At 31.6% G+C, this 23,412-nt stretch overlaps 2 protein-coding genes across 4 annotated transcripts; one reads left to right on the forward strand and one right to left on the reverse strand.

Annotated features, from left to right (window-relative positions):
* Nucleotides 1–6,726: 6,726 nt before the first annotated feature.
* Nucleotides 6,727–12,975, forward strand: LOC140873167 (DNA repair protein recA homolog 3, mitochondrial). 3 transcript variants are annotated; one of them, XM_073276170.1, is made up of 9 exons: nucleotides 6,727–6,987; nucleotides 7,520–7,577; nucleotides 8,378–8,595; nucleotides 10,340–10,427; nucleotides 10,512–10,684; nucleotides 10,789–10,935; nucleotides 11,308–11,439; nucleotides 12,059–12,455; nucleotides 12,570–12,975. In XM_073276170.1, exons 1-8 carry the CDS (start codon nucleotides 6,928–6,930, stop codon nucleotides 12,449–12,451), a joined length of 1,269 nt encoding a protein of 422 aa, XP_073132271.1. In that variant the 5' UTR covers nucleotides 6,727–6,927; the 3' UTR covers nucleotides 12,452–12,455; nucleotides 12,570–12,975. The 3 variants fall into 3 exon arrangements, with proteins under 3 accessions (XP_073132271.1, XP_073132270.1, XP_073132272.1); XM_073276169.1 differs by having other exon boundaries at nucleotides 12,059–12,975; XM_073276171.1 differs by lacking the exon at nucleotides 6,727–6,987 and adding an exon at nucleotides 7,237–7,259 and having other exon boundaries at nucleotides 12,059–12,975.
* Nucleotides 12,976–17,870: 4,895 nt separating this feature from the next.
* Nucleotides 17,871–21,715, reverse strand: LOC140873343 (putative transcription factor bHLH041). The gene is made up of 7 exons (XM_073276438.1): nucleotides 21,479–21,715; nucleotides 21,244–21,378; nucleotides 20,988–21,108; nucleotides 20,781–20,843; nucleotides 19,956–20,663; nucleotides 19,403–19,825; nucleotides 17,871–18,105 (listed from the first exon to the last, which is right to left on the reverse strand). The coding sequence occupies exons 1-7, from the start codon at nucleotides 21,604–21,606 to the stop codon at nucleotides 18,037–18,039; spliced, it is 1,647 nt and encodes a 548-aa protein (XP_073132539.1). The 5' UTR covers nucleotides 21,607–21,715; the 3' UTR covers nucleotides 17,871–18,036.
* Nucleotides 21,716–23,412: the final 1,697 nt, after the last annotated feature.

Raw genomic sequence — 23,412 nt, forward strand, 5'->3', positions numbered from 1 at the left:
CCCATACCCGCCCCAATATGTTACCGAACCCATATCCGAAAATACTCCCCCAAACCCGTCCCGTATCGGGTTTTTCCTGCGGGTAACCGAACCCGCGCGGAAAATTGTCATCCCTATATGACGCCAACCAGTATCATAGGTTGAGGACAAAATACAACCTCGTGACACTTTCCCTTGCAAATCATGATATATGTATATATTACTTTTGTATTATATATTAGAAAACTGGCTCTTTATATTGTTCATTGTGGTTTATACATGGTGAGAAGTGCAAATTCTCCCATGATACAACACCCTTCTTGACAAAATCTAAGATATGACTTTGCAACTACTGTGTTTTTGTAATATACATATATCATGACAATTAATAGCGGTATATATCCAAATTAGTGTGGCAAAGAATAAGTTGGATAGTGGTTTTCAGCCACATGCCGCATAAAGCTTTGTAACGGAACCACAATCAGAAGTTATTGAATAAAGGATGCAAGCTAGAATGAAGCAAACGAAAGAAACTATTCCGGATGCTGAACGAATCCGCATTCTAAGTGTTTCTTGACTTATTCATGTGCAAAACCGAAGTAACAACAATAAATAAAATGTTTTTCTTGGCTCGGAATTGTAGAAGTTAAAAGTTTGACGGTGAATTTGTCTAAAACAAAAAAATAAAAACATCTTGAATAGTTCAATTCAAATTTCAGAACAAACATAACAATCAATTTAGTTTTCATCTTAGGAATATATAAAAAGCATGTCAACCCAATACCTTGAAATTAAGTATGTATTAAATGCGTCTACATCAAACAAATCCAAGACTCGAACTATCTGCAATTTAAATTTAAAATGGATAAAACCCATCAAAAATTATTTTCAAAGTATTATGTCATTAACCCGTCGCTATGAGTTATCTCCCTCTGCTTTGAAATTTTCGACTCTGTTTTTAACACTATCCTTGAATCTATATATATTCTTAGTCTAGAAAAGTCTGTTTTTTTTAATCAAAAATTGATGCAACAATTTGAATGACACTTCAAAATGGTTGCTAGGTTAAAGTTTTTTTTAAAAAAAATTCCATCATCCGGTCCGAAAATCATAAATCTATATTCACGAAATGATAGTCAAAATTCTTTACTACTCTTTCATCCAAGTCCATTCTTCTACCACCCTCAACACACTCACAACACATCAAGAAAAACCCACAAAAAACCCACAAATGTGTGAAACAAAAGACCTGGAACAATCAAGTTTCTAATAATGCATGTCACCTTGTTGACCGGGCGCCGAAAAGAGTTTCCAACGAATTTAAGCTTGTCTCTCGTCTCTCTTGATATCCCTCCCACCTCAAAGAGGGACGATCGATAGTTTGGACCTTCTCAGAACTGAAGTTTGAATCAAGGAAGACGATAGCCACGCTTAAATTTGTTGGAAACTATTTTTGGGGCCCGTCAACAAGGCGACATGCATTATTAGAAACTTATTTGTTCCACGATTTTTGTTTCACACATTTTTGGGTTTTCTTGATGTGTTGTGGGTGTGTTGAGGGCGGTAGTAGAATGGACTTGGATGAAAAAGCAGTAAAGAATTTAAAAGAGGTGCATTCATTCTAGACTTTTAATGACTTTTAACGATTTTTTAAAGTCATGGACTTTTGTGGATTTCATGGACTTTTAATGACTTTTATAGACTCTTCTTGACTTCTTTCAAGATTTTTGTAGACTTTTGTAAATAGATTCTTCTTGAATTTTAATGCCTAATATTTTTCATATAAAATTTTATTGCACATTTTTAAGTTTATATATTCATTTTATTAAACTTAAAAATCAATTAATAAACTACTAATTTAAATTCATAATTTTTTTGTCATGTCAATTCCAAATATATTGTCAATGAGTAATATTTTTTTCACTGATATATAATAACACTTGTATCAATAATTAATACTTGATAAATAATTTTATAAAATAATTGTAGATAAATGATCAGTCAAAATACCAAAAAAATTATGATATTTAAATTCTAACAATCTTTTATGAAAAACTTTAATCATTATTGACTACATGATCAACATCGTTCCACATTTTATTGGCTATGGTATCCCTCCATGCATTAGCATTTGCTTGTTATTGTTCTTGAGTATCAAGTAATCGATCAAAGTTGTTTTCATAAACTTGTTCTGATGAAGATGATGAAACTTCATTATCTACTTCAATCGAAAACTCATCGGAATGAAATTCCTTGCAAAGAAAATTATGTAACCCAACATAAGCCAAAACAAGATATGTCCGAGACTTGTATTTAAATGGAGGAGTCGTCTTGAATATTTTGAACCACAATTTGAATATGCCAAATATTCTCTCAATAACGTTTCTCAATGAAGTGTGGGATTGAACAACTCTTTTGCATCTTCAGGGTGACGACCTTGTCCTGTGAATTCTTAAAGATAATAACGTACACTTCGAAAAGGAGCCAAGAATTGACACCGATTTGGATATCCACCATCCACTAAAAATTATTTACATATCAAACCATATTTGTATAACTATGAATGACATATATAATCCCTTTAAAAAATATAAAAATATAAATAATTTAGTAAAATATATTAAACAAAAACATACATTGTGACACTTTCAGTCCATTATTTCTTGATAAAACATTTGTCAACACATGTGAATCATGTGAGATCCCTCCCATACACTTAGTACATATATGAATTCCAAATCGAAGTTACAAGCTGCTAAAACATTTTGAGAAATTATTCCATGACGATTGCAGTAACTGTTACTGTCGCGGGAATATGAGTACCATCAATAGCTCCAAGGCAATCCCGCAATAAAATAATAATATCAAATATATTAATACTTGTAACAACAACAAAAATAATAGTAAAACACAATAATTGAAAAATGTTGTTACTTTGAAGTAAGGGTAAAATCTTGTGCTCTCTCTTATTCGTTCTGGTACTGTTGATCCAGGCTTCACCATCATATCAATGGCAATGTTGTTTAATGCTTTCAACACCTTGTGGAAATTTTGGCTAGCGTTGTATCGTGATCGGCCAAATATTTTACGAATCATGCAATATCGAGTATTTTGACCAACAATAAGTAAAAACATGGCAAGAATTTCTTCAACACAGATATAGCGTGTGTCTTGTAAGTGTGTTTTCCCCATAAGAATGTTGCACAACTTTAAAAAAATATTGGGGTACATCCTATATATTTCTCTAAAGTTTGGATCTTCTTTTAATATTCTATAAATATAATCGTATCCACTTGCAGTTATTGATCTTTTAGTTAACGGGTGCTGGATACGATCATGACACATGCTAGTCATATAACCATTTAACACAAAAAATATTTCAAAAATTTGCATCAACAAATACTCAATGAATTCTTGTAGTTCTTCTTCTGATTTGTCTTCTCCCATTTCTTCATTTGTGTCATGTGAATTGATATTTGACATTTAAATGAACTTACATAAAAAAAAATATTAAATAAAAAAATCCCTATGAATTCATGGGGGGAAAAATCACATGCATAATCAAAAAAAAAAATTGTTCGATAAACAGTCCAAAATTATATATATAAGTCAAAATCTTAAAATTATATACTAGTTCAATAACTAAAAAAACAATCCAAATAAATATGAGAAAAAATTCAAATGTAGTAGTGTTTATTATTAACTTATGTCCCTTACCCCAAAAGCATTCGATCATTCCAATTTATAATTTATCCAATCCGATCGTTCTTTAATTGTCATTTTTAAGAAAGCCATTTTCTTTGCTCTGTTATTAATCAAGTCAAGTACTGTGAATCGAGTGCGATTATCCAAATTTGGGACTTCCTTAATCGCATCCCAACAATTATTATATACAACACCAATCGATTCAATCTGAGAAGCAACATTCTCAAGGTTGCAAGAGAGCTTCTGCATAAGATCAGAGTCAATATTCTTTGATGTTCTTGATTTTAATTCAAAATCAGTCTTATCTTGTTTTTTGCTTGCCGGAGAAACCTCTGAGCTCATTGGTTGAGAAGACAATGGTAAAGTAATGTCCTCAAGAAATGTAGGCTGATATGAAGACTAAATTGATTGTTATGTTTGTTTTGAACTTTGAATTGAACTATTCAAGATGTTTTTATTTTTTTGTTTTAGACAAATTCACCGTCAAACCTTTAACTTCTACAATTCCGAGCCAAGAAAAACATTTCATTTACTGTTGTTACTTCGGCTTTGCACATGAATAGGTCAAGAAACACTTAGAATGTGGATTCGTTCAGCATCCAGACTAGTTTTTTCGTTTACTTCATTCCAGCCTACATCCTTTATTTTATTCAAGAACGTTTGAATGTGGTTTCGTTACGAAAATTCACGCAGTGTGGCTGAAAACTACTATCCAACTTATTCTTTGCCTCACTGATTAGGATATATACCGCTATTAATTTTCATAATATGTATATTACAAAAATACAGTAGTTGCAAATTCATACCTTAGATTTTGTCAAGAAGGGTGTATCATGGGAGAATTTGCACTTCTCACCCTGTACAAACCACAATGAACAACATAAAGAGCCAGCTTTGAGCAATTATTTTCTCGTCTATTGAGTGCATGTACGTAAGTGTCGCATTTCCTATCCTAGCATGAAAATGAAGGAACAAGATCAAGTATATATATATGAACAACTAAGATATGACCCCTACAACGCCAACCAGTATCATAGGTTGAGGACAAAATACAACCTCGTGACACTTCCCCTGCAAATAGTGACGCCAACACATTATCTTTTTTGGCTTTAATTTGAAACTGTTTGCAGCTTTAATCTTTTAATACCAAACTTCATTTTCTTTTCTGCTCGCTTTCTTTTCTGCAAGTAACATTTTGAGCTAAATTATAGATTAGGAAACGTGTATCAAAGCTAATTAAGTTAATACATGCAAATCACATTTATATATATTCCTTTACAAACCTTTTTCTCAGCATTTCTTTCATTGGCCGAAGAACTATTCTTCTCGATTTTAATTATTTGTTCTGCGCGCCATCTCCTTACTGCATTAGGATCTCCAATCTTGAGATGATTGCAAATAGTTTATATTATATCTCAATAATACAGGCTTATAATTTGAAGCCCATGCAGTGCAAAATTTCAACTATTTATAACAAATCACATTTGACGAGAGAAAACTTGCGCCCTTCCTCCCGTTCCAGTGACTGGGTTTTATTATTCTCACTTTCTTTGCTTTATTCAAGTGCTGTGATGGAGGAAGTGAGGAACAAAGAAGAGAATGGGGTTTGTCTCTGGGCTCTCATTGGTGCAGTAGTTACTATTTATGAAACTCCAAATAATCTACATTTAAGAAGAGCTAGTAAAATAAAGGAAATTAAATACCATATAACATCTCCCTATTAACTTGAGAGATAAAATTTGAATTTCTTACATGCAAATTAGTGAAGCTATTGAATTAACTTAGAACATCCACATAGGTGCATTAATAGGTGATTATTAATTAACACCTATTAATATTATTGCACCAATGTGGGTGCATAAATTATTAAGTCAGCCCAAAAATTCATTTGCATTAATCTGGAAGAGAGAGGAAAGCTATATCCCATTCACACTCTTCCATATTTTGCAATTAAAAAAATGTAATAAAAAAAATAAAGTAAAAAAACCGTTGGTTGCTTCAATATAAATGTATGTAGTATGTATACGTGTATCCGTTTGTAAAGTAAATAACAACTCTTTCATTATTTTTTTTTTAAAAAATAAATATTTAACACTAAAGATTATTTTAAATAATTACAATTTATTTAAATAGTAATATCTAGAGTCCCAACGGTTATTTCATATTTTTAAAATATATTATTTTTTTAATCAAAACAAAAAATATACAATTTTAAAATTATAAACAAAATTAGAAATTTATTTATTTAATAATGAATGAACAGTGGGACTCATAAATAATGAATGTTGATATTAAAAAAATATGAGTGTGTATTAATAATGAGAAGGTATAAATGTAATGAGTATGTGGCATGTGAAACCCACGTTTTTTGAAGAGGTGGAAGGTGGAATAATGCAGATTAATCTCTACCAATGCGGATGCCCTTGTACCGAAGCTAATTAAAGAGTCCAACCACCAAGATGAAATATTAAACACTTCTTAATGTTTCAGGACTACTACTCTATTAGCAAATTGTCAGTGAAAACAAAACAAATCGCACAGTAGCCAATCAAAATAAGATAAAAGAATTTCAATTCTGGTCATATCCTGTTGCAGTTTCAGTAATAAGAAGTTTACACGAGAAAAACATTTCATGCCCCAAATATCATCAAAATTTCATAGAAAGAAAAGTAACAAGAATATATCAAGGTTTGCAAAGTTACTAATGTAAGTAACTTTTAAATGTGGTTTTTGGATTACACGAAAATATGAGTGAGTTTGACCTATCTCATTCGCATCATATAATCAAAATTTTAATTTCATAAGTGTCCAAAAAAGTTTTAAATTAAAACTTTAAATGAAATATGATATTATTCGGAATGTACAAATAAATCAGCTCAATTGTTTAATTTAAAATCACAAAATTGTTAAGGAGAGATTATGATATATATTATATTATATATATATATAATATAATATATAATAAGTGGGCTTATGTGTTTCAAAAAAAAGAAAAAAGAAAAAAGGGCTTATTGATAAACGAAAAGCTTCGCACGTGTACCTACAAATCACACGATCCATCGTCTCCATAAACGAGGAGTTAAAAATGGAGGGAAAACCCCCTCAAAAACCCTAATAAACCCTCTCCTCTTCCACTTTCACTCTCTCGTAGTGGAATTATAGGGTGATTGTAGAGAGCGGGTTAACACAAAAGAGAAAGGATTTTTTTCCCCTATCATTTGTTTGATTGAGCTTGAATCCGAAATGGCGAGGTGTCTTCGAAACGCTTATAGTCTTAGGCGATGCATGTTTCCGCAATTACAGGTTTTTTTAATTATTATTATTATTATTAATTACAAGCTTTGTGTTTTTCTCACTTCATTCTGTTTCTTTTCGAGATGACGCTGGATTCTCGGTTAGAAATGAGAATTCTGTTTTTGACAGGGACCCATTTGGTCATGTAAAATGTTTTCGCTTTCAAAATCGGTACTTTGCTTGAGGAGATATGTTAGAAAGGGGGTTGTTTTACTCTGTGCTCGTGTTTGTGTTTTTTTCTCCCATTTCCTGGAATTGCTTGCTTAGAAATGAAAAGACAGGTTTGATCTTATGTTATGAAGTTGCAATTTGAACTATAGGTTTGTTGTATCAGCGTAGAAGAGTCTATATTCTATGACCTGTTTTTCGGAACACCGAAGTGCTGCTTGCTCTTCTTATGTCTGTGGGGCTGGGGATTTGCGGGAGGGGTGGCCTGCTGGTTTATTTTGTGGTTAAGAAGTTCCTCGGGATTGTCCTTTCAGTTTCCGGGAAGAAAGGTAATGCCTGTTGCATGCTTAAATTCTTATTATCCATTTTGCAGGAATATAGGAACAAAATATTGGAAACATCCACTCATATATGCAACTTTTCTACAAAAGGTACTAGAATTTTTTGTACTCGACACTTAACAACAATTGCATTAGCATCAAAGTTGTTAATGTTACTGTTAGTGTTTCCGTGTTTACTTACTTCAGATTTATGTTTATATACAAGGAACACCGTCAAATAAGCGTAGAGTGGATTAATGGCTGAAGTAATTACATGAATAGTTGATAACCAATTGATATGTCCACGTATATGTGAATGTGTGTATACCTGCATTTTAACTCGCCGATTATGTTCTCAGTTGTCTGAGTTACCTAACTAAGCAGAGAAGTTGGATGAAATTCATTGTTCGCACTTTACATGCAGTTTTCCCAAAAGATGAAGATGCCATTGGTCTTTCGTTATACGACACAATGTAAACTTTGTCATGGAGTATGCTTAGTGAAATTTCTTCTTCTTGTACATTTTCATCTGTTCCTTGAACATTTGTAGTTGGATGATAGATAATGCGTCTTTCTTCCATACCCTGATTTGATATCTTGATGTTTTAGGATTGTTATTCTAGTACACAATACACTCTTATTCACAATCATATAGAGCCGATGGATATCTGTCTTGAGCTTTACAAGATCAATCATGGTTTTACCATATTATTGGACAGTATTTGGTTAGCAGTGATGATTATGTGACTTATGGTTTTTTTTAAGGAAATAAGCCCATTGTATTCTCTCTATTAGCAAGCTTTTGTGTTGGGTTCCTACAGTTCTTTTTGGTCCTCTTGCAAGGGTTTTCTTGTGTTACTCTGTTTGCATAAGATTTCCAAGTAAGTTGATTCTGCTCTGTATGCATGAAGGTAAAAAAAAATCAAAGTCAGATAATAGTGATTCTGGTGAAGAGAATATGTCCAAAAAAGATTTAGCCCTGAAGCTTGCTTTGGATCAGATCACCACGTCATTTGGAAAAGGATCCATTATGTGGCTCGGGCGGTCTGCCTCTCCTAGGCATACTCCTGTGGTGTCCACAGGATCTTTTGCCTTGGATATCGCACTGGGAATCGGTGGACTTCCAAAGGTATTATCATCGAAAATATGTCCATTCCCGAAAAATTTGTTTAAAAGAACTACAAACTGTATTATCTGCATACTGCCCTATCCTCCTTGTTTAGGAGTCCTGGTTTTAGATCTTATTATCATGCAGCTTGGAATGGGTGTAAGTTAACTAAACGAAACCTTTGAATGTGGTCAGCACTCCTTTCTACACTGCCAAGGGAAGGTTAAAATTTGGTAAAATTTCATATTGTAATCTTTTGTGTTTAACGAGGGTCCAATCAACTATCTTCTACGTGCTTTTGTTTTCAGAATTTTTTTCTCCATTTCATTCAGATTTTTATTAGGCAGCGTTTGGTAAGGTTGATAACTAAATGATTAGCAAGTAGTCCAACGTTTGAATTGATTTTAGCACATTCTTGGATAACCATGGGCCCGGCACAATTCACTGTATGGGCTTGAAAAAGATGGAATATGAAACCCACGTGAGAGCAAGTATTATGAGTCCTCATTTGTACAGTACTCGGGAGAATAATGCTCAATTACCAATTTATCCCTTTTTTGTGCCCTACTATACCAACCCACCTCACTTTCAAGCTTTTACCGAAATCTTCTTCTAGCTCTTTCAACAGATCTGGAGCGATTTCTTGAAGGTAAAGTGTAAATCTTTGTCCACTTTTTTTTTGGTTCGAAATAAAAGGCGTCACCTTCCCAAAAAACACACCTCCCGGATAGATTTCTTGAAACGGTGATTTATCCACTTGAGCATCTTAATTTTTTTGAATCGGGTGGGCTTTCATTCTTTTTGTTAACTTTAGGCAGCTAGTTTTCTGAAACTATTATTTAGATTGATTTTTGTTTTAATTTTGTGGTGTTCAAACGAAGATTTGTTTAATAATTGAGATGGGACGACGAAGGAGATTTCAGTCGGACAAAACTATGATATAATGTATTCATTCAATTTCAAATTACCCGATGATGCAACTGTGTGTTTGTGGGTGTCGAAAGAGGAGGACTAGTAGTGTGAAGAGATTTGTGATTATGTTTTCTCTGAAGTGAGAGTGTGATCGGACGATGACCAAGGGCAATTTGGATACAATTTTCTTATCCAACTCTTAATCCTTCGCATAAAAAACCAACCAAACAAATTGATGTATATTTTTTATTATTTCAAATATTATTACTAAAATATACATATCTCATAACTTATCTTTACATTAATAATCCCATCACATGTATCAAGCGGAGCCTTAAAGTATAAACTATATTTCAAATTTGTTGGGTTTGTCTAGACCCTTTGGCATTGTTGGGTTTGGTGTATTATTAATCTATGTATAACTTATCCCATCCAATTTCACGTTATTCTCGTCATATTATTTTTCAATTTATTAATTATTAATTTTATATCAATTAAATCAAATAAATTATAATCTATCCATCAAATCAAATAATGTATTAACTATTATTTCGTATTTATTTTTAATTACATTATATTACTTATCTATGTATTACTTATCTCATCACTCAAACCAAACGGTGTCTTTGTGTGTAAGCTATCGATTACCCATTTACCCTTGAAGAGATGTTATTGATATATATAATTTTACTTATGTGCTACATAACGTGAGTGTAAACCTTCTTGTACATTTTGTCAGTGGACATATATTAGGACACCATACATTCACAGGACTGCTAAAAGTGCGAGATCAATTTTTGTTAGCTATTTTCATATTTAAATTTATATAAATGAAGTTTATGAGGGTTAATAGGGGCGTGTTGTGGAGATATATGGTCCAGAGGCTTCTGGGAAAACAACTCTTGCTCTTCATGTGATTGCTGAGGCACAAAAACAAGGAGGTTGGTCATTTTGCCTCGTTTTAACTTCCGTAACACTTGTTTTATTGACAATTTTTGTTCTCTACCTTTTTTGTCCATTTCTAGGTTATTGTGTCTTTGTGGATGCTGAACATGCGCTTGATCCAGCATTAGCGGAGGCAATTGGAGTAAACACTAACAACTTGCTTCTGTCACAACCAGATTGTGGTGAGCAAGCTCTCAGTCTTGTGGATACCCTAATCCGAAGTGGTTCAGTCGATGTTGTTGTTGTGGATAGTGTAAGTAAGACATGTGGTTCCTGCTTACGATGTCATTGAAATATTTCGCAAGGCCATTGACAATCTTTTGTGATGCCACTTATTTTTCCTGATTTCATTTGTAGGTAGCTGCCCTGGTTCCTAAAGGTGAACTTGATGGTGAAATGGGGGATGCACACATGGCAATGCAAGCTAGACTTATGAGCCAGGCACTTCGCAAATTGAGCCATTCTTTGTCACTTTCACAGACGATATTAATTTTTACAAATCAGGCAAGGGCTAGAAATTTTTATTGTGTTCAACTTTTTTTTTATTATTCATATCTGTATCCATTTTTACTCAAATGTGTACTATTAATAATGCAGAAAATATTTTTCAACCACATTTTCTGTGCATCTTATTGCATTCTTCATATCTTCCCATGAATACTCCTTTTCTAATTTATGATCTTTGTTTGTCATGCATTTTAATTTTCCTTCTTTTCATGAGCTTACAATACTTTGCTTTTTAATTTCTCGTCCACTTTCTAATTTTATTTTGTGCCATGAGTTAGATAAGGGTAGCTCAATCCCCTCTCCTTCTAATTGTCCTTTCCCTTCAATTTCGTTCTTTCTGCATCCCCAATTAATTATATGCAATTTTAGGTACGATCCAAGCTGTCTACCTTTGGATTTGGCGGCCCCACTGAAGTTACTTGTGGTGGAAATGCTTTGAAGTTTTATGCTTCAGTACGTCTAAATATTAAGAGAACGGGGCTTGTCAAGAAGGGAGAAGAGGTATGCAGCTTACGCATACCCATTGCCCAAGCTTATAGAGTAACGAATATCTCGCATCTTAATAAATGGAATGATTACCTCGTCCTCACTTTTATCTTGGTTAATTGCTCTATTTTTCTGTACCTTTTGCAATACACATAGCATTATAAAACTTCTATTCTGTTTCTGAACCAGTTATTTTAATTGTAAACCATTGTGTTATTCGGTCTGTGGAACATCGCTTCTTAAGTGAAATTGCACTTCGAATTTTCTTTACTGAAAGTTCCACATTGAAATCCCATGTTTCTAAACAGACAATACTCGTAAAATTATGTGATAAATTGGATACCTTCCTCTTGAACACTATCAGATAATAGCATTTTCATCAATTTTGTCATTTGATGTTGCTCGAGAATGAGCTTATTTGGCCTTTTCTTCTCGTCTTTTTGTTTCTCAACTTTTGCTATGTTCATGCACTTTATTGTTTGGGTAAAAATAATGTTCCTTGCAAGACACTGTTTAGGTCATTAAAGTTCGAGTTTGTTCTAGGTAACATGCTATCTTAGACCAATAAGAGTTAAAGAGCATTTTGTAATGATTCAATTACAGGTGTATTTTTAATGATCTCTTTCTTCTATAGGCTATAGGAAGCCAAGTTCATGTGAAGATTGTAAAGAACAAGCATGCGCCTCCATTTAGAACTGCCGAGTTTGAGCTCGAATTTGGCAAAGGAATTAGTCGTGAATCGGAGCTGATAGACTTAGGATGCAAACACAAGTTTGTTACTAAATCTGGTTCATTCTTTAACATGAACGGTAAAAATTTTCATGGCAAGGAAGCTTTGAAGAGTTACCTGTCTGAAAACGAAAGTGAGCGGGAAGAACTCATGAAGTTGCTTAAGGAGAAACTTATTGACGTCGAACCAGATGCCAAAAATGATTCTATAATTGGAGCTATAGATGGAGAGATCACTGAAGATGCTGCTGCATCTGATACGACCGATGAAGAAATCGTTACTGCGGTTGAGGCATAAAATTGTAAGCTTATTCTTGATCAAGAAGATCAAATAATGAGCTGTTTAATATGAAATATGCTTATATTGCTGTGCAAGATCTGCTTTTGCCGTCTAATCCTTTTATATACATGGATAGACACATCAGCAAGCTAGATCGGTAGGAATTTTGGGACAAGTCTTGCAACCCATTTACCTTCAGTGTTCCTCGTCATTGGGTGTTGAAGTCTTGACCTGCACGGTGACAGTAAAATCCCGGATACGTGGGCGTTTCAGGTCTCTTGGCAGAAGTTTTATTCGTCCACAAAATTAGACGAGCAGGTGACCGGTTGATTGTATGGTTGTATGATTTTCTTCCAATCATCTGTTGCTGATGTTCTGCTGATTTTTGTTTGTTAAAAATGTTCTGTTGTATATTCGGCAATGTTAGTGGTTAAGAAAGTTATCGATGGCAATTCATTTAAGAATGCCATATTGATGTTGGCTGTTTATTGTCCAACTTTTTTCCTGTTGAAATCGGCAAATGATATGTAGCATTGTTCTTCTGTCTCTATGCGAACTCCTCAAATTGAACAATCCAATGACTTCTAGAGAGAAGAAATGAAACCATTTTTATAAAAATGTCACATCTTTTCCATGATGTGGACTTTTATAGGTAATGAGCGAATTTTATGTATAAGAAAGGTGGTTCTTGATTCAAAATCAGGTGTGAATGTGCACTTATCTGCTTCCTCCAATCTAAGGCGATTAGTCCATTTGCTTTCAGCCACACACCAACACACTTTTCCTTTTCCTTTTCTTTTCTTTCTTTCTTTTTTCTTTTTTTTTTTGCTCGCAGATTCTTCTTTTTGGTTATTTGATTTCATAGAGAAATATGAGGTTTAATATCTAACTGAGAGACGGCCAAACTTCTAGAAGTGGGCATCACCAACTTGTACAAGAATTCCTTTCTGAAACTTTGATAAAGAAATTTTAAAATATTGAGGATCAGTGATTGAAAAAGTGTTGTGTATTTTTTTTTTTGAAATGATTTTATGGATATATATTCATGAAATGGATGAACATGATTCGTATCTTCAATGAAATCTCGGTTTCACAAAAATGACTATTTTTGTGTGAATTTTTTTTATATTAATAAAATTTGTAAGTTTCAAGAAATAGTTATTTTAAAATCTTGACGAGTGGCGGGCCAAAAGAAATCTTGACGAGTGGAGTGGTGATTGAAAAGTGAGACTTACTTTCGTAATTTATAAATGAGGAGAAATAACTATCGGCGAAGATAGAATATTAATTATTAAGTATATTTTTGAAATTATAATAGACGGCCATAGCATTTTCATAAAATTACAATAGATTAGAGATATATGTAGAATTTATAATCAAGAACCAAAGTCCTATCTTATTCAGAATAATAAATAAAGTCCTATATATTTGAGATTATAATCTTCTCGGTGGGAATCCTTGTTTTCAAATTTCTCATATTTCTGTCTTTAATTTTACTTATTTCTTAATTAACCATGAAAAATTGGATTTAGTATATGTTTTAAGCTCGTTATGTCACATCCAAAAATATCAAAATTTAGAGGTTGTTTGACTAAATTTATTAAAAATAATTTATAAGATGTCATGATTTATTTTAAAAATAAGTTGTTAAAGTGTTTGAACAAACTTATTTTAAACGAATTAAAGATATTGATGTCTTTAACATTAAAAGATCTTTTTATTGTCAAAATTAGGGGTGATCACATTTTTTTTCAAAAACCGCCCGAACCGACCAACCCGCACCGCACCGCACCGTCGTATCTCATTTTTTTAAATAACCGCGATTTTAAAAAAAAATGGAAACCGCCTCGCCGCCATAGTTCGGTTATAATTTTTGGCCCAAACCGCCACGCACCGCACCGCCGTGTATAGTGGTATTTAGCTAGAGTTATATTTATAGCACATTGTATATACATTATACATAATAGATTCGATCATATGCCTCTCCACTCTCTTCTCTCCCAACACTTCTTCAAAAAAATTTTCCCTCTTTCTCTTTTCATAATCTATTTACTACTTCTCTATATAAATATTAATCTTCAACATTGCCTAAACATTGATTAACTTTATTTTGTCGTTTGATTGTTATTTTATTTAGTTTTATTTTGTTTATTATAGTTTTCATTCATTATTCTAATAATTTGAATAGTTTTTTTTTTTTCATTTTACCTATCATTAAAAAAACCGCGAACCGATCGCAACCGCTTAAAACCGTCGAAAACGATTTTACATATAAAACCGCAATAAAAAAATAAAATATAACCGAACCGCAATTGGAAATTCGGTTTGAATTTCTTATGAAAAACCGCCAAACTGCACCGTGATCACCCCTAGTCAAAATTACCAAAAAAGTATAATACTATAAATTTTATTTAAAAATATTTTTAAATTTTTATCATAAATATTAAACCTATATGAAAATATTTTTAAATTTTTATCATAAATATTAAACCTATATGAAAATATTTCATATTAAATTTATAAAAATTAATATTCTTTGGAAATTTTATTTTAAAAAATATTTAATATTTAATAAGCGAAGGACATGGTGGAGATTTATGAAAATATAAAATGCTATTTTGAAGAAGTAAGATTTTAAAATAAGATTTTTTTTAAAAAAGTATGGTCATCCTAATTTTTTTAAAAACAGCTTATAAGTTGTCAAACAGTTTATTTTGACCGTTTATAGCTGTTTGAGCAAATTATTGCCAAACAAATTGAAAAAACTCATAAGCTCAGCCAAACACCCACTTATTTAATATTTGTGAATTTACGGGCCTTCACATTTTCCGATCAATTCCATTCAACCAGATTTTTTTAAAAAAAAAAAAAAAAAAGAAGTTCAACACAAATTTAAGTAATGTAATTTTGCTCCTAAAAAACTTGAGAAATATCTTAAAAAAAAAGAAGTTCAACACAAATTTAAGTAATGTAAATTTGCTCCTAAAAAACTTGAGAAATATCTTCTCTTTGTTTCTGCGAACGTTCGTATTACATCGACATCATCACTAAACCCACAAGAAATGATTTGAAAATAACAACAGCTTTGACCATCAATGTTCTTTTCGACTTTTCCGAACCAATAAAGTAAAATAGAATACATAGAAGCGTCTAAATGATAGATAGGCAAAAATAAACTACTTCAAATTAGAAACCCAATTGGTAAGGTTGATTGATTTTTATTAGATGCCACGATAAAACGTAAATTAATCATGAAAGCGACTTTCGAAGTCGAAGGTATATATATCAACAAAGATTTCACAAGAAATATTGTTTGTGTTTGACATTTGACTATCATCGAGTAGGTTTTTTTTTTTTTTTTTTTTGAAACAAGGATTTTGGTTTTTTTATGTTGTGTTGGGAGTAACAATCTCGATCTAATTTACACTGTTGAATAGAGCGATCGAACCATGCCGTTTGGGTTGCTGTATGACTTAAAATATTTGAGTTACATCATTATCGCAATCTATAATTTTTGGTAAAACGACAAGCGTTCGGTTTTACAATTGGTATCAGAGTCAATGTCCCGTTGATTGCAAGGAGTGCAATTATTGAGAGAAATATTTTTGGGGGTACAATGATTGTTTCTTGTGAGTAGAGCGATCGAACAACGTCGTTTGAGTTGTTGTGCGATTTAAAAGATTTGAAAGTTGCACCATATTATCACCAACTATAATTTTTGATAAAATAACAAGCGTTCGATACTACAACATGTTCATATGAATATTTGATTTGAAAAAAAAAATATCGTGATGAGTTTCATATTGGTTGTTTTTATATAAATTTTTTATTTAAATATTTTGTGTTAAAATTACATAAGAATATTACTTCCCATGTAACATTGACAAAACCAGGATCTTCTTCTGTCACTTTCATTTGATGTGATTTCTAGTTGGTGCCCATAGACTTATTGTCGGTCAAGATAGGCAACAAAAGAATTTGATTTACCCAGAGAAATTTCAAAATTGGAAATTGACAAAAACAGATGTACGTAGATTCTTATTCGAATTCACAAAAAGTTGGTGGCTACCTAAACATAAGTGAATCAAACAAAAATTAATGATAAATATAAATGCTCAAATTTGAATAAGTTACATACGAGATGACCATTTTAAGATATCTATAGATAAATTGAGTGATTCGGAAAGAACTCATACGGTCATACCAATATATAATCTATCTCATGTTGTCAAATTTAATTTATGTGTAGTTCATTATCTCTTTTTTTTTTTAATCTCCCGTAATTTTGGTCATTTTATTCGACGTTGTACTAATTTGATGTTGATATATCACTCACATATATAGTTCCAACACTTCGAAAAAAATCCAACAGTTGACCCGATTTTGTCTATATATGTTAAGAACTAAAAATGCTAAGAGAGAAATATAAATGATAAAGGTTACAATTTTCCCAATTTAATTTCAAACTAATGAAGTAAACACATACGGTTAATAATAATAATAATAATAATAATAATAATAATTATTATTATTATTATTATTATTATTTATTTATTTATTTAAATCAACTAATTCAACAGTAAAGAAAATAACTTTCCAATAATCTTAATTAATATAGTTAATTAATTTATGTAACAGAAAAATGAAATTAAATAAGATGAACAATATGTATGGCGATTAATTTTAAAGTTTAAACATTTGCTGCTTCAGTTAATATCACATTTAGTTTTTTTTTTTTAAAAAAAACTGAAATTACATGTCCTAAATGCAATAATTAATAGAAATGTAAAATTATCGTCATTGAAGTTTTTATAACTATAATTTAGGTGTGATTTTGACAATATACATTTCACGTGTCAGTAGTTTTTTTTTTCCCTTCAGTTATGGTTTATACTATCCATATTATATTATTAAACTTGAAACTCTTTAGTATCATGATCCACAATGTTAAATTTACCTTAATTTGATTTAAAGTTAATTAATTAATAATAAAAAAGATCTATATCATAAATTTATTAGTACAATTTTGTTATATAAATTTTAAAAAAAACTTAAATAAATTTTTATTTTAAATTAATTTGGAAACTTTTTATATTTTTGTTTGTTTATGCACGAATCGCTTGTCCAAGATACTACAATATTTGTCCAAACTCCAAAATCTTTTTTGTCTATTTTTTTTATTTTTAGTCTAATTATGATAAAATTCGATAATCTATTGTGAGGGTTTTAAAATAATCAGTGATATAATCCCATTTATTAAATATATAGAGAGAAATAAACTATATAAAAAAAGGCAAGATTAGTATATATGAAGTATGAACCTTACAAGTAGCTAGATAAATTTCGATAAAGTACGATGTTTACAAACCAATACAAATCACAAATTCAAATAATCTCGTACTCAAATTATGAATCAAAATTAAAGTCTCCATAAATCTGATATTTTAATTCTAGTATACCAATTAACTCACTAAATATCATCAGTTATATATATAATGCATGCCTATAAAAAAACATTCCTTTATAATGGCTATCAAAATTGTGATATATATATATATATTGATGGAAATATACCTAAAAATTGAATCTTTGTGGGGTATTTGTCAATTGGTTGAGTCATCAACAACCCTTCTCACGGCTTCTTGGAAAGTAGATTCGTCAAATTCATCTCCCTAATTAAAGACAAGAAATTATATATAAATGACTCATTTTATTTCAACAGTCAAATGATTGAATAAAGAAGAATATTGTACATAAAATGTGTCATATAATTCAGAAGTTCCAAGTTATTTCTTTCTCGCATTCTATCTTTCTTGATTGACATATATATAAATTTTTCTCAAGAGTCCTGCCGGCGGCTAAGGGTACTTTATAGTTTATATCATCATGTGGTGTACAATTGCGGATTGCCCATTGGGTTTGTAAATAATTGGGTGCAATAGCTAGGGTTTTTTTTTTAAACTTACATGTACACTTTTCAAAGGTATTGTATTTATCAAAATAGACTAAAATCTTATCTTTTTGCCGGAGTTTCTAGTCTATTTCGTGGAGCTGCAACTTAATGGATACATATATATGCAACATTCTCGAAACGCGATGTAACTTTATCAAAAGAACTGATCAATCTACCCTAATATATGGCTCTAAATCTAATTCGACTCAAATCAGATTTATTCGAGCTCGAATTTGATTTGATCGAGTCAAAAAGTTATAATATTTTTGGCTCAAATCTGGTTAGTATTAAGATTTGAGTTCGAGTTCAACTCAAAATATTTGAATATTAGAATAAGCTATTGAAAAATAAACCCTCAAGTTTTATTTATTTAATATATGTTTTATTGTATTAACAAAATATTAATATGTGTAAACTATTGAACAAAATAATTTTAGTTAAAGTGCAGGGATAATCATGTAAATTTAAGTGTTATGTGTAACCCAATGTTTAACACTTCTTGTACATGCAGTATTACCCAATATTTTTCGAGCTGGATATATGAATTCGATTATTCCCCGATTAATCACTGCCTCGTAAATCTAAGCCAAATATCTATTGCCGCGTATTTTCATATGCTAAAATTAAAGAACGTGCCTATGATTTAATTATTTATTTATTGCATGTGAATATTTGAGATATTTATATATGTTAGGCAAATCTTAAAGGTTCGCCTAGATCAGTACTGTTACACTATTACTTACTTTTAGTGTATTAATTATTCTAAAATTTTTATAAACTAAAAACAGTTTTGTTAATATAGAAATTTAAAATAAACCAACTTGATTATTTCAAAATCATATGATCATACAAATATATGTATGTAATTTTTATGTGTATTTACTAAAACACATTAATCATGACTATTATATATCAAAGCTACTTCATGAATATAATGCATGCATCACATTTATAAATTATAAGCCATGAAAATAAGCCACCAAAAATCACAAATATTATTTAATATAGAGACGTACCTCAATTCTGAGTCTCAATATCAAGCCATGCACTGAATCTGATTCCGCCATTCTTGTGTTTGACTCAACAGATAACAAGCTTATAAGATTCCTTTGCTGTTTCAGAAACTCCAGAATCCCGCTAACCAAATCCAACATTCTCCATTCTCCTCGTACTGTAACCCTCAAATCCAAGATTAATAATCTTGCTTCTGAAGTCGATTCTGGAACACGATGCATTTCGACATTTACCCTTTCTTGAACTGAAGATCTAGAAGAAGATGTCGAAGAAGAAGGCACCTCCACAGATTCTTGAATTATAGGTTCTTTTCGATTCGAAACCCGTCCCTCCAATATCTGGTTTCTTTTGCTGAGTTCTTCCACTTTGGATTTCAATGAGCTTAGATACTCCGTAGTGCTGCTAAGAACAGAAGCTTTATCCTTCTGTAGAGATCGAGAAATCCCTTTTTAATTATGTTCATATTCGGAGAATTAAGGAATCCGAAATTCGGATAAGAAAAGGTAACTTGATTAATTAACTTTTGAATTTGTGCCAGCTAGCAGGCATACGTACCTTTGATCCTACAGGGAGTAATGATCTTAGAAGTTGAAAGCTTTCGTTCAACTTTTCGCGACGTTTCCTTTCGTTTATCATGTGGTGCAACTGAGCAGGGGTAGGCCGATTATCTTGAATGGCCAACTCCTGCCTCCTTCCCAAATGCAAGTTTCTGTAGAAAACAACAGCTCTTCTAAACATGTTACGCTTACGGTTACGAGCTGCGACGGGGGCTAAAGCCATTTGATACCTTTGAAACGGAGTTGCTTTTTGTTTTACGGGACTGATTTTCAAACTTGGTGCAATAATATTCGGAGTTGGGGAAGTAGTCGAAGAGGAAGATAAAACAGCAAGAATGGCTTTTGTCATGGCAGCTTCTGCACTCTCTATGGTAATTGGAAAATTTTGAATTTGGCTTGCATCTTGCATGGCTTGGTGATGAGACGATGAAAATGGTACCGATTTTAGCACATTTTCAGTGAGGGATTCTTGAACAATTGCTTCTGATCTTTGTGGTTCAGCTTGAACTAAAGAAGTGGTGGAAATATTGTACATTAGAGGTGAATATTGATCCGGGCTATCGAATGATAATGAGCGTAAGGATGATGATGACGATGAGGGTCGGCTTTGATCCGTAGCTTGTTGAGGGGCTAGTGTTGATGCTGCTGCTTGTTGAGAGAAATTCATGGCCGAGAATATATTATTCATCTCCATTTGTAGTCCAATCTGATATAAGAAGAAAAAAAACATTATATTGTTTTTAATTACTTAATTTCATGCACTTAAATATTGTAATTGATATATAGATTCACCAAGAATTTTTACTTGTTTTTTCTTACGTACCGGAGGTTCGTTGCGCATTCCCAGTTCAATCTCTCCCAGGGCACAACTCATGAATACTATAGTCTATACGTACATACAAATAGATTAATCAGAACTGAATTAAATTATATATGCAGTAATAGCTAGCTAGGTTTGGAAAATTACTCTTTCAACACAAAAATGTTATGCTTTTGATAATCTAGTGAATGAATATATATATATACAAACCTTAATTCCAGCTTCTTGATAAAAATCGAGCTGTACTTTACTTGAAGCCATTGTTTGAAATTCATGCTCCTTTAACTCCAAGTAAGGAACATTGTTCGTAAAAGCAAACCCTGGAATTCGCCTGAAGAAACGATAGATATGTATATAGTATTTATAATTAACTAAAACAGATAACATATATATAGACCGATTAATAAATCAACGTGCTATGCTAATTATGAATGTCACCGTACGTAATCTAATGTGTACATCATACCCGGTAACCACATAGTTCTCCGACTGAGAATATGCATTGAAAAGCCTCCGGGCCGGGCTTCCTGACGACGAGCTCGGCTGTAATTGCCTGCTAATTACTGTTTCATGATATATTCCATCCAGGAACAACAAGAAACTGTAAGAAAAACAAGGGGTACGTGCGTTCAGAAATATCTCATAATCGAACAATATATTCGATATTAATATATGATCCTTCTTAATTAATTATTACTTACTTGTATGCAGACAGCTGGGGTGAATATAAAGACCACAAGCAGATGTAAGAACTTCCGGCCACAGATTGAATGATTCGTCGAAGGAAAGCGGACCTTTCTCCGTCGTTGAGGAGAAAAATGGAGTCCATTAGAAGCAAGCAGGACTTAGGGTTTTAAGGTTGTAGTCTTGTCATGCATTTGATGCCACGAACTGATCAACTTGATCTAATTGCCATATATATGTACACATGAAGATGTGCATACACTTCAACGCCATGGTTTTAGTATATAAAACACAGTGAGAATACATTTTTAATTATATATTAGATTAGATTAGATTAGATTAAGGGGCCGGGCCAGAGGTGTGTGAAGATGAGAATTGAAAAGTATTTTTCGATGAAAAAGAGAAGATCGAGACTGCCATTATTATTATTATTATTAGTGAAAAAATAGGAGAGAAGTATGCCAAAGGAAAAGAGAAGTATGGTAGCGTGGAAAAGTATGGCTCCAGGTCAAAGTCATTAAATGTCGAGTCAAAGTGGGGATGCAGGGGTTCTTTCGTCATTTTAAGTTGATGTAAGATGACCCAGATTTTAAAAACTTTGCAGTCACGACTTCAATTCATTTCTCATGATCACCCTGAAAATAAACACTGTCTCAAATTAAATAGGTGTCTTAATAATGCATCTAATGGTAGAAATTTATTAATATATGTGAAATTTACTGAAAAAATAGTGGATTCCACATGTATCAAAATGTGTTGTATTTTCCACATATACTAGCATAATCGCACACATATATTGTCTATGTATAAAATCATATAATATATTTAATATTGTATGTTATGTATAAATATTATTTTTTGATAATTTAAAATTTATTTATTTTTCATTTATAAAATAATGTAAAAATATATTTAAAATTATTTATCAATTTATCTTATCTATAATATTTAGTTTAGAAAAATATAAAAATTTCAGAAAAAAAACAAATAAAAATAAAAGTGTAATATTTATATCACATAAGGGCAATTTCGGTAAATGAAAAAATGGTGTCTAAGGAAAAGATTCTTTATATATATGGAGAGATGCATGTATATGTGCGTCAGTATATTTATAAATGGCTCACTAGTATTCGACAATAAGAGTGCAAATGAACCGAATCGAGTTGAATAATCAGAACAATAACAGACGAAACTTTACTTATACAAATATAAAAATACTAAATAAATCACTGCGTAAATAATTAAAAAAAACACAATTTAGATTAATATGATTAAAATTCAATATCCAAGAAGGGACAATTCATCATACCTATACAGACACTATCCCAATTATGTAGTTAAAGGTAAAAATTTATCAATATTTGGAGTCGACTGAAAAAATAATAGAACTCACACGTATTTATAAATCTCACCCTTAAATGTACACTAAAACAGTGTCTGTATAGGTAGCATATCACTTGACCAGAAGAAAATAACGAGCACATCCATACATTTATAAATGGACCATTGGTATTTGGCACCTATAATATAGTTATATTAGTGGGTCGGGACTACTTTTCAATAAATAAAAAAAATTATATATAACTTTTCAATATTATTGACCTGCAAGATCAGGAAAATGTCGTGATCACACATTCACACTCAATTTGCAATATTCGTGAATGCGTTGAGAAAATGAAGCAATATTCCTAGCAATTAACACATGCAATATCAATCATCATCGTTGCAATTATTTTCATTTTTTTAGATGTATATTGCATATATACATTTATTTTTTTATTTTTTTATTCCAATCTTTTCAATAAGTCGTTTCTTAAAACTGTGCGTATTAAAGAATATCGACACATAACCAAATTTTAAAAAGGGAAAACCGTAAATTTGGTTCTGTGTGTTTGTCATTTTGCGATTTTGGTCCTTTGTGTTTTTATATTTCAGTTTTAGTCCTGCATAT

The sequence above is a fragment of the Henckelia pumila genome, unplaced genomic scaffold (genome assembly GCF_033568475.1).
Source record: "Henckelia pumila isolate YLH828 unplaced genomic scaffold, ASM3356847v2 CTG_525:::fragment_3, whole genome shotgun sequence".
Taxonomy (NCBI): domain Eukaryota; kingdom Viridiplantae; phylum Streptophyta; class Magnoliopsida; order Lamiales; family Gesneriaceae; genus Henckelia; species Henckelia pumila.

Coding starts and splice junctions, on each gene's coding strand:
- LOC140873167 (XM_073276169.1), top strand. CDS start 6,928: ATGGCGAGGTGTCTTCGAAACGCTTATAGTCTTAGGCGATGCATGTTT. Junction 10,685..10,788: donor ATGTTGTTGTTGTGGATAGT/GTAAGTAAGACA, acceptor TTTCATTTGTAG/GTAGCTGCCCTGGTTCCTAA. Junction 11,440..12,058: donor TTGTCAAGAAGGGAGAAGAG/GTATGCAGCTTA, acceptor TTTCTTCTATAG/GCTATAGGAAGCCAAGTTCA.
- LOC140873343 (XM_073276438.1), bottom strand. CDS start 21,606: ATGGACTCCATTTTTCTCCTCAACGACGGAGAAAGGTCCGCTTTCCTT. Junction 21,379..21,478: donor CCCCAGCTGTCTGCATACAA/GTAAGTAATAAT, acceptor TTTTTCTTACAG/TTTCTTGTTGTTCCTGGATG. Junction 21,109..21,243: donor GAGAACTATGTGGTTACCGG/GTATGATGTACA, acceptor TCGTTTCTTCAG/GCGAATTCCAGGGTTTGCTT.